The following is a 12207-nucleotide window of genomic DNA, read 5'->3' on the forward strand; positions in this document are numbered from 1 at the left end:
CCCCATAGCATGTTTCCTCCTTCTTGGGATGAATTTCTGTTGTGCCTCCCAAAAAACCCCTGCCAATGCTATTCCATCATCTTCACTGCTAGGCTCCCCTTCCAATCAACTCTGAACAACTCCTCTCTCATGTCTTTGTAGTTACCTTTATTTAATTGTAATACCGTGACATCTGATTCCAGCTTCTCCCTCTCAACCTGCAGCGTAAATTCTATCATGTTGTGGTCACTGCCCCCTAAGGGTTCCTTCATCTTAAGTTCCCTGATCAAGTCTGTCTCATTACACATCACCAAATCCAGAATTGCCTGTTCCTAGCAGGCTCTGTTACAAGCTGCTCCAAAAAAAACCATCTCTTAGACATTCCATCGATTGTGATTTCTCTACTCTGGCTACACAGATTCTACGCCTTCTGACCCTAGATCACTTCTTGCTATCGATTTCATTCCTTACTAACAATGCAACGCCGCCCCCTCCGCCCATCTGCCTGTCCTTTCGATAAGACACATATCCTTGGATATTTAGGTCCAGCCCTAATTCCCTTGCAGGCATGTCTCTATTATGCCCCCAACATCATACCTGCCAATTTCAATGTGCACTACAAGCTCAGTTGTCTTGGTTCATTAACTGTGTGCATTTAGGTAGTCCCTCAGTCCTGCATTGACCGCACCCCTTCTCATAGTTGTCCCCTTATCCTGAAGTTAGATTCCTGCCACTTTCAATACTCTTATTCTATTATTTGTTCTGTAAACTTTACTACCCTCTCCTGAGCCCTTGGCCCCTTTAACTAGTTTAAAGTTCTCATCATTAACCGAAAGAACATAGAACTGTACAACACAGTACAGGTCCTTCGGCCCACGATGTTGTGCCAAACTAGTCTGAGACTAAGATCAAATCAACCTACTCCCAATCATTCTAGTGCACTCCATATGCCTATCCAATAACCGCTTGAAAGTTCCTAAAGTGTCCGACTCCACTACCATAGCTGGGAATGCGTTCCACGCCCCAACCACTCTCTGAGTAAAGAACCTACCTCTGACATCCCTCCTATATCTTTCACCATGAACCTTATAGTTATGCCCCCGTGTAACAGCTACATCCACCTGCGGAAAAAGTCGCTGAACGTCCACCCTATCTATCCCTCTCATCATCTTATACACCTCAATTAAGTCACCTCTCATCCTCCTTCGCTCCAATGAGAAAGGCCCTAGCTCCCTCAAGCTTTCCTCATATACCTACTCTCCAATCCAGGCAGCATCCTGGTAAATCTTCTTTGCACCCTTTCCAATGCTTCCACATCCTTCCTATAATGAGGTGACCAGAACTGCACACAATACTCCAAATGCTGTCTAACCAAGGTCTTGTACAGTTGCAGCATAAACTCACGGCTCTTAAACTCAATCCCCCTGTTAATAAATGCTAACACACTATAGGCTTTCTTTACGGCTCCATCCACTTGGGTGGCACCTTTCAGAGATTTATGGACATGAACTCCGAGATCTCTCTGCTCCTCCACATTCCTCAGAACCCTGCCGCTAACCCTGTAATCTGCATTCAAATTTGACCTACCAAAATGAATCACCTCACACTTATCAGGGTTAAACTCCATCTGCCGCTTTTCAGCCCAGCTCTGCATCCTATCAATATCTCTTTGCAGCCTACAACGGCCCTCCACCTCATCCACTACTCCACCAATCTTGGTGTCATCAACAAATTTACTAACCCAACCTTCAACTCCGTCATCCAAGTCATTGATAAACATCACAAATAGCAGAGGACCAAGCACTGATCCCTGTGGTACACCGCTGGCGACTGCTCTCCAGGATGAAAATTTGCCATCTACCACCACCCTCTGTCTTCTATGTGATAGCCAGTTACTGATCCAATCGGCCAAATTTCCCTCTATGCCATGCCTCCTTACTTTCTGCATGAGCCGACCATGGGGCACCTTATCAAACGCTTTACTAAAATCCATGTATACGGCATCAACTGCTCTACCTTCATCTATGTACTTAGTTGCCTCCTCAAACAATACAATCAAACTTGTGAGGCAAGACTTACCCCTCACAAATCCGTGCTGACTATCCTGGATTAAGCTGTATCTTTCCAAACGATCATAAATCCTATCCCTCAGGACTCTTTCCAGGGGCAGCACGGTGGCACAGTGGTTAGCATTGCTGCCTACGGCGCTGAGGACCTGGGTTCGAATCCCGGCCCTGGGTCACTGTCTGTAAGGAGTTTGCACATTCTCCCCGTGTCTGCGTGGGTTTCGCCCCCACAACCCAAAGATGTGCAGGGTAGGTGGATTGGCCACGTTAAATTGCCCCTTAATTGGAAAAAATAATTGGGTACTCTAAATTTAAAAAAAAAAAAAAAAGGACTCTTTCCAATAATTTACCTATGATCGAAGTGAGACTAACTGGCCTATAATTCCCAGGGTTATACCTATTCCCTTTCTTGAACAAGGGGACAACATTCGCCTCTCTCCAGTCTTTTGGCACTATTCCTGTAGACAGTGAGGACATAAAGATCAAAGCCAAAGGCTCTGCAATCTCATCCCTCGCCTCCCAAAGAATCCTAGGATATATCCCATCAGGTCCAGGGGACTTATCTATCCTCAGGCTTCTCAAAATTTCTAACACATCTTGCTTCCGAATATCTACCTCCTTCAGCCTACCAGCCTGTATCGCACTATCCTCCTCAACAACATGGCCCCTCTCCTTTGTGAGCACTGAAGAAAAGTATTCATTTAGGGCCTCTCCTATATCTTCAGATTCCATGCACACGTTCCCACTACAGTCCTTGACTGGCCCTAACTTCACCTTGGTCATTCTTTTATTCCTCACATAAGTGTAAAAAGCCTTGGGGCTTTCCTTGATCCTACCCACCAAGGACTTCTCAACCTATCCTTTCCTTCAACTTTGATTTTCTAATTTTCCATTCTTTAACTCTGATAAATCCTGAAAAAGACCCCTTTATCCCCATTCTCTGCCTTCTGCCAGTCAGCCAATCCTCTATCCATGCCAGGATCTTACCCTTAACACGATGGGCTTTTAACTTGTTTAACAGTCTCCTATGCGGCACCTTATCAAAAACCTTCTGGAAATTTAAATAAATCACGTTCACTGGTTCTCCTTTGTCTTGCTTCCTTGTTACCTCAGTCATCAGAAATTCCTCAAGCAGGAAATCCTACATACCAAATTCTTGACTTTTTATGGAGCAGAAGGAGAAAACAGAAGGCTTGTTTCGTAGGGTAAAGGACAATGGATTACCATTTTAGGATAACATATGTTCTATACTGCACTGTGATTTGTACCAACTGGCATTTTATGTAGTAAACTTGCATTAAAAATTTACAGGTGCTGCACATTATTAGTATCCAATTTTCCCAACCTCAGCTATTTTTGAATAATCCTAGCAATAGGTTATATTATATTTTATTAGAGTCACATTTTTGACCCAACAAAATATTTTATTCTGGGAATAAACCAAACAGTGTGAAATAATTTACAAATGTGACAGAAAGCAAAATAATTTAAAGAAAAAATGCAGCAAATTCTCTGCTACATTCAAACTACCACAAGTTACACTTTTCATAAGTATGACTCAAAAATATCAGAAGCAGAGCTGGAAGGAATCAGTTCTTAGGCTCCAGCTATATACTCCCTGACAATGAATCAGTAGGGTTCCAGAGAAATAATATTACTGAAGGATTGTTACATTTGAAGTGTTATGTTGGCAGTTTGCTCAGTGTAATATGTTCTGTGCATCAATGTGTTCCCCCAAGATTCCACACATTACTCAACAAACACTTTGCAGTTTCTCATCTTCAAAGGTTGGAAATTAGATACATCCCAAGATGGTAACAAAAAGGAATTGTAAGAAAAGGTGTCATGGTATTCTGACAACCTTTGCCACCTAATTGTAGGATAGATATTATTGCTCGAGATGATTGCAAGAATTCTTCTCCCCCATTGTGCTCAGCACTGGTTTTTACAGGCACATTGATAGGGGGCCAACTTGCCTGCCAAACTTTTTAGCCTGTGAATGGCACTTAAAGGGGCAGAATCTTTTTGTGCTAGTTATTTCCAAAGTATGTTCCAAATTTCTATTCCAGTGAAGAAATATTAGGAATAAAGCTGGGCAACAGCCAACAAATTATAAACGTCCTTCATATTTCCTGTAACATTTATTGTGAATGACACAGGAACGCATTGCGAACAGCATGCAAAACCTTATAGGGCAGAAATACTGGTAATCTCTATGCACTACCTGTGAAAGACAGGCATTTTGTGCACTGTGTTAAACAGTACAGCTTTAAACGTGACATGGGAAACATTGGCACTCTGCAATGTGCTTGTTGGACTGCATGTGGAGTAATTAGTGCGGTCACCAGCGAAAAGATATTGGTCTGGATACTGCAGTCAGTGGGGAACTAATGGTGCTCGTCATTCATTACACTTACACTGGTCCATAGGCATCCAATGTTTTTTTTTCACTGGAACCTGCTGTGATCAGAAACTTATTTTGGCAAAGTAGCCTGTACAGAGGTCTGGGACATGTGTAAATAGGGAAAACAACTAGACTGACATATTCTTCGTGAAGCATGCAGAGTCTGAAGCAATGTGTGTAAGTTAGAACGCTTTTTCCAATGAAAAAATCATGGACAGTAAACAAAATAAACGGACAAGGAATTGAGGGATTAAGAGAAAGATAGAAGAGACAAAAGGATTTTTAAAAAAATCTCCACCATAACTCAAGTCTGAAGGAATGGCACTCCTGGTTTGTTTAATTTTCAGTGCTAGAGGCCAGAATTTTCTGGCCCCGCCATGCAGGACCTGCAGTGGGGGAATGTAGCAGATCAGCAAAACTGATGTTTGGCGGAACCAAATGATCCTGGTGGTGGGTAGAGCCGGAAAATGCCACTCAAGGCATTAAAACCTAAAATCGAGCAACTCAGACAGCAGGTTGCTGATTTTGTAAGATGTAGTTTACACCAGAGTATTACAACACAAGTGGAGTGGGTAATAATTTTATGCACTGCAGTAGGTTTCATGGACTACAGTTGTATGGTATTTACTGGATTACTTGATTAACACGGCTATAATTTTTTAAATGCATGAATGGTTATACTTTAAGAGATGTTTTACCCAAGTGACCCATGTTATGCCACAATACTACCTGGTGCAATATGCCATCAGATAATTTTTAAAATATATTTCTCAGCTCCTCCATTGAAGAGAGGCTCTTCTAAAATGTGCAAAGCTATAAGAATGGTTTTAAGATTCCAGTTACTCACTGTGCATTGTAGAAAATTGAAGTAGTTGGTACACCCTGTGGCATTCTTGAAGAAGGATGGATATTTAACTATGTCACCATTCAACAAAGCATCAAACACCTAAAGAAGTGTAATAAATGCAGAAAACATGAAACAGGAAATATTGTCAGCTGTACAGCAAAATTAATTACTTATTTTTAAAGTGGAATAGAAATTTTATCAAATATATGAAGTATTTATTTTCTAAAATACAACAGGATATTCTGGAAACAAACAATAGTCAGAAGAACCATAGAACCTCTACAGTGCAGAAGGAGGCCATTCGGCCCATCGGGTCTGCACTGACTCTCCAAAGCACCTGTTAACCTGGACATCTTTGGACACTAAGGGGCAATTTTGGCATGGCCAATCCACCTAACCTGCACATCTTTGGACTGTGGGAGGAAACAGGAGCACCCGGAGGAAACCCACGCACACACAGGGAGGATGTGCAGACTCCTCACAGTGAGTCACCCAAGGTCAGAATTGAACCTGGGTGCTGTGAGGCAACTGTGCTCATCATTGTGCCACCGTGCCACTCTGGCACCTAGATGGCTCTTTAATTAAATATATATATATATTTTTTTTTAAATTTACAGTACCCAATTAATTTTTCCAATTAAGGGGCAATTTAGCGTGGCCAATCCACCTAACTTGCACATCTTTGGGTTGTGGGGGTGAAACCCATGCAAACACAGGGAGAACGTGCAAACTCGAGACGGACAGTGACCCAGGGCTGGGATTCTTTAATTAAATATATTACGTTGCAGTAAGTCACAGGGAATCAAAAGGTTCAAGAGTTGACCATTGGACTATACTACGTTGGCTGGTGTCAGGGTAGAAATGGGGAGTGCAGGGAGTTAAAAGTGACATCAATGCAACAGGCTAAAGAGAAAGAGATAATAATAATTTTTATTGTCACAAGTAGGCTTACATTAACACTGCAATGAAGTTACTGATAGCTAGGGTTCCCACTCCTGAGATTTATCCAACAATCCTTGCCATAAACTGTAAGGATAATGACTCACAGCAGGTTCCAGCATGAAGTACTTTGGCATGCTTTTCTTTACTGAGTTGCTTATATCCTTCAAGATCTTGTTCTGAGAGTAGTGTAATTTATTTTGTAAAAGAGCACTGTACTTGTGAATCTTAGAATGTTATGACGCAGAATCAGGCTATTAAGCCAATCAAGTCACTGTCAAAAAAAGCATTTCTTCTCTTTAAGATCTACCTACCTACAGCATAATTTGAAATCCCACCTACAAATATTGACACATTATAGAATAAATCAGCCCTCATATTCACCTTCAGGAATGATAGGATGCTAATTCCCCTTTGGAAGTGCAAATGCTCCCCAACTATCCTGTAACTGATGCGTGTTGGCCATTTAACTAAAATCGTTGTAAAGATTTGTAACAAAAATCTATTCTACAGTATTTTAAGAGGCATAAGCGTTTGCTCTATTTGAAATATAACCTATATTTAACACATGCAGAGGTAAATGTAGAGGGAGCTATCCACAAGATAATTACTTTAATTTGCTGCAGGAAACTACTATTTTGCATGTGGTTTATGGTTAAAAATGGAACAATCCAATATAATTGCTTTTATTAAAATGTAAGGAACAGTTTACCTGAAGGATTTAAGACCATAAGACCATAAGACATAGGAGTGGAAGTAAGGCCATTCGGCCCATCGAGTCCACTCCCCCATTCAATCATGGCTGATGGGCATTTCAACTCCACCTACCAGCATTCTCCCCGTAGCCCTTAATTCCTCGCGACATCAAGAATTTATCTATCTCTGCCTTGAAGCCATTTAGCGTCCCGGCCTCCACTGCACTCCGTGGCAATGAATTCCACAGGCCCACCACTCTCTGGCTGAAGAAATGTCTCCGCATTTCTGTTCTGAATTTACCCCCTCTAATTCTAAGGCTGTGCCCACGGGTCCTCGTCTCCTCGCCTAACGGAAACAGTTTCTTTGTGTCCACCCTTTCTAAGCCATGTATTATCTTGTAAGTTTCTATTAGATCTCCCCTTAACCTTCTAAACTCCAATGAATACAATCCCAGGATCCTCAGCCGTTCATCATATGTTAGACCCGCCATTCCAGGGATCATCCGTGTGAATCTCCGCTGGACACGCTCCAGTGCCAGTATGTCCTTCCTGAGATGTGGGGCCCAAAACTGGACACAGTACTCCAAATGGGGCCTAACCAGAGCCTTATAAAGGCTCAGTAGCACATCGCTGCTTTTATATTCCAACCCTCTTGAGATAAATGACAACATTGCATTCGCTTTCTTAATCACAGATTCAACCTGCATGTTTACCTTTAGGGAATCCTCGACTAGCACTCCCAGATCCCTTTGTACTTTGGCATTATGAATTTTCTCACCGTTTAGAAAGTAGTCTATGCTTGGATTCTTTTTTCCAAAGTGCAAGACCTCACATTTTCTCACGTTGAATTGCATCAGCCATTTCCTGCACCACTCTCCCAAACTGTCTAGATCCTTCTGCAGCCTCCCCACTTCCTCAGCACTACCTGCCTGACCACCTAACTTCGTATCATCGGCAAACTTTGCTAGAATGCCCCCAGTCCCTTCATCTAGATCATTAATATATATGGTGAACAGCTGCGGCCCCAACACTGAACCCTGTGGGACACCGCTGGTCACCGGCTGCCATTCCGAAAAAGAACCTTTTATCCCAACTCTCTGCCTTCTGTCAGACAGCCAATCCTCAACCCATGCCAGTAGCTCACCTCGAACACCATGGGCCCTCACCTTACTCAGCAGCCTCCTGTGTGGCACCTTATCAAAGGCCTTTTGGAAATCCAGATAGACCACATCCACTGGGTTTCCCTGGTCTAACCTACTTGTCACCTCCTCAAAGAATTCTAACAGGTTCGTCAGGCACGACCTCCCCTTACTAAATCCATGTTGACTTGTTCTAATCCGACCCTGCTCTTCCAAGAATTTAGAAATCTCATCCTTAATGATCGATTCTAGAATTTTACCAACAACCGAGGTTAGGCTAATTGGCCTATAATTTTCCATCTTTTGTCTTGATCCTTTCTTGAACAAGGGGGTTACAATAGCGATCTTCCAATCGTCCGGGACTTTCCCTGACTCCAGTGATTTTTGAAAGATCTCAACCAACGCTTCCGCTATTTCTTCAGCCACCTCTCTCAGAACTCTAGGGTGTAGCCCATCGGGGCCAGGAGATTTGTCAATTTTAAGACCTTTTAGCTTTTTTAGCACCATCTCTTTTGTAATGGCAACCATACTCAACTCAGCCCCCTGACCCTCTATAATTTTTGGGATATTACTCATGTCTTCCACTGTGAAGACAGACGCAAAGTACTTATTAAGTTCTCCAGCCATTTCCTCGTCTCCCATCACTAGCCTTCCGGAATCAGTTTGAATTGGCCCAATGTCTACTTTGGCCTGTCGTTTGTTTCTTATGTATTGAAAGAAACTTTTACTATCATTTCTTATATTACTGGCTAGCCTGCCTTCATATTTGATCCTCTCCTTCCTTATTTGTCTCTTTATTAACCTCTGTTTGATTTTGTATACTTCCCAATCTTCTGATTTCCCAGTGCTTTTGGCCACTTTATAGGATCTCTCTTTTTCTTTGATACATTTCCCTGACCTCCTTTGTCAGCCATGGCTGTCTAATCCCTCCCCGGATAATCTTTCTTTTCTTGGGGATGAACCTCTGTACAATGTCCTCAATTATGCATACAAACTCCTGCCATTTTTGCTCTACTGTCTTCCCCACTAGGGTCTGCTTCCAGTCGATTTTCGCCAGTTCCTCTCTCATGCCCTCGTAATTACCTTTATTTAACTGTAACACCATTACATCCGATTTTGCCTTCTCTCTTTCAAACTGCAGACTGAACTCAACCATATTATGATCGCTGCTTCCTAAGTGTTCCCTTACTTTAAGATCTTTTATAACGTCTGGTTCATTACATAGCACTAGGTCCAGAATAACCTGCTCCCTTGTGGGCTCCATGACAAGCTGTTCCAAAAAGCCATCTTGTAAGCATTCCATGAATTCCTTTTCTTTGGATCCACTGGCTACGTTATTTACCCAATCCACCTGCATATTGAAGTCCCCCATGATCACCGTGACCTTGCCTTTCTGACATGTCTTTTCTATTTCCCGGTACATGTTGCGCCCCTGGTCCTGACCACTTCTTCTTCACCTCCCCAATTGGAATCCCTTCCCACTCCATCAGTTCCTTATATATTTCTGAATATCACAGATTGGTGACCACACCGACGTGCCCTCCAGTCGCATGTGTTGCCTCCATTGCCCCACACACTCTCAGTTGCGCCCCTGGTCCTGACCACTGTTAGGAGGTCTGTACATAACTCCCATTATGGTTTTTTTGCCTTTGTGGTTCCTCAATTCTACCCACACAGACTCCACATCATCCGACCCTATGTCGTTTAGTGCCATAGATTTAATTTTGTTCTTAACTAACAAGGCAACCCCACCCCCTCGGCCCACCTCTCTGTCTTTTCGATAGGTTGTATATCCTTGGATGTTTAACTGCCAGTCCTGAACCCCCTGCAGCCATGTCTTTAGATGGTGAAAATAAAAATGAACTGTTTCCAAAGGCTGAAAGGTTGATAACTAGAGGCACAGACTTAAGGTGATAGCAAAATAATCAGTGGCAATATGTGACGAGGTTTCTTTACTCAATGAATGGTTAGGATTTGGAATGTGCCACTTTATATGATAGTTGATATAGATTCAAGAGTAGCTTTCTGAAAGGGAACTAGAGGAAGAAAAATTACATGGATATGGGGAAAATGAGGGGTTGTGACTAACTGGACTGCTCTTCGAAAGTGCTAAAATGGGTTCCTTTTATGCTGTACATGACACATGTTTAAAAAAGGCATTCTTAAGCAATGAAACATATTTTCACAAAATACCACCCTGTGAATACATATCTATAGTAAATACTTCTACAGATACCACCTGTAAGCAGCTAATAGTGGAAGCCAAACATTTAATATTAGTCCATAATTTCTGTTTAAACTCACCAAACTTTCAGTAAACTTCCATTAGCAGGAGGTAATGGGAGTGTTCAAAAACTGTCCTGGTTGGAGACAGGAGATTTTCATTAAATAGCATAAATCTCTCCAACTGACCTTTCAAATATGTATGTATTGTAGCTTATTGTGACTTGTGATTCAAAACAAAACTTGTAGGGGATAGAAATGATCTTCTGTTTGGAGATTTATTAATTAGTTAAAATATTGACTTAAAAGTGCTTACAATGCAGCTTTTCCATTAAAATGTTTAAGAAATTAATCTGTGCCTGAGCAAATGTCCCTTTAAACAAAGGTTCTATAGGGTCCAATACTGGTGTGTATTTCAACACCCAGGCATGTATACATCTGTGATATTTCACTTGTATAAGAAAAATCTGTGAATTGCTGGATGAACATAAACAAGCCTGGGGGTAGGGGGTGCTGCAATTAGCACCAAAGTCACTGAGTTAGAGGAAGAACAAAACATTAGAAATTTTCCTCTTTCAGAAGACTATCCAGTTACTCTTTCTGGAAAGGATGTTTGTAAAAATCAGGTGAAGATCATCAGGTTTAGCTACAATGCATCCTACAGTCCAATTTTAAACGTGATGGGGGCGTGAGGAACAGCAGACATCCATGAAACTGTTTTGCAGAATGAGGAGATACAGTACAAAACTGGGACAGAAATAACAGCGGGGAAGAGAAAATCCTCATTTGGCTGTGGAAATAAATGTTGCTACCAAGTGCAGTTGTCAATGAAATAGTTCACATTGTCTGTATCATAAGTAGATAATTAACAGTATTATTGTGAGCGTGCATGAACTACAGGCATATTGCAAAATTGTGGAGTGTTGCAGGAGAATAATAAACAACCTGGCGTAATAACTTGTTCAGTTTATCGGAACTTATTCAGACAAGGAATTGTGTCAGTACAGGAAGGAGAAATGATCGAAGTCCGTGAACTACAAGGTAAGTTCAACAGCACAGTCCGATTTTGGCGGGATCATTGTCGCCATATTTACAGTAATAAATAGCACAGTGAACTAGAAAAGGAAAGGCTGCCAATCAATAGAACAGGATCGAACTCAAATTACTCGTACTTCTGCAGAAACCGGGAACATTTAAACAGGTACACAAATTTTTGATTCATAGCTTTAGGTTATAATATTAAATCGGGGCTGGATTAACATTAAACACTAACCTAACATTAAATAGGGGCTGGTTTGTAAAGCAGAACAAGGCCAGCAGCGCGGGTTCAATTCCCGTACCAGCCTCCACGAACATTCGCCGGAATGCGGCGAGTAGGGGCTTTACACAGTAACTTCATTTGAAGCCTACTTGTGACAATACGCGATTTTCATTTTCATTTTCAAATCCTTTTTCTTCTGCTTTTCAGTTGTCGGTAATTCACTGATCAAGCGACAAGTTTGGGCGAGTATAAAAGGATTCCACTTTGTACACTAACATGTAATTTAAAATTGTTCTGTTGAAAAAATTGATTAAATTGCATTTTGGAAAGGTTTGGGAAATGGGAGCATTCATTAGTAGATCATAACACTAATTGCTGTTAAGTTGAACAACATGCCAACAAGCAACAAACTTCTGACCTCCCATCATGCTCTCCCCTGACCCTCACACTGCTCAGATGTTTCCAATTTAAGACCAAGACCAAGCCTCTGGTACATACTTCAAAGGCTTCCACCCATTTCTTTTGCTGGATGTAACGCACTCCTGTGTCTGTCTGCTGCTGGACGTACTGCTTTTGTTTCTCATCGATGATCCCAATCTGGTACATGAACTCTGCATAGCCACCTAACATCTGTGCAACAGACACACAACAAAG

The 12207-nt window shown here is 41.8% G+C and overlaps 1 protein-coding gene across 1 annotated transcript in view; it reads right to left on the reverse strand.

Annotated features, from left to right (window-relative positions):
* The window catches only part of cpvl (carboxypeptidase vitellogenic like), a 152155-nt gene that overhangs the window by 54554 nt on the left and 85394 nt on the right, over positions 1-12207 (reverse strand). Inside the window, exons 9-10 of the mRNA XM_038797278.1 lie at positions 12052-12183; positions 5297-5395 (exon numbers count right to left, since the gene is read on the reverse strand). Coding sequence (XP_038653206.1) covers positions 5297-5395; positions 12052-12183 — 231 coding nt within the window. The remainder of the gene's footprint in view (positions 1-5296; positions 5396-12051; positions 12184-12207) is intronic.

Source organism: Scyliorhinus canicula, chromosome 5 (genome assembly GCF_902713615.1).
Source record: "Scyliorhinus canicula chromosome 5, sScyCan1.1, whole genome shotgun sequence".
Lineage (NCBI taxonomy): Eukaryota > Metazoa > Chordata > Chondrichthyes > Carcharhiniformes > Scyliorhinidae > Scyliorhinus > Scyliorhinus canicula.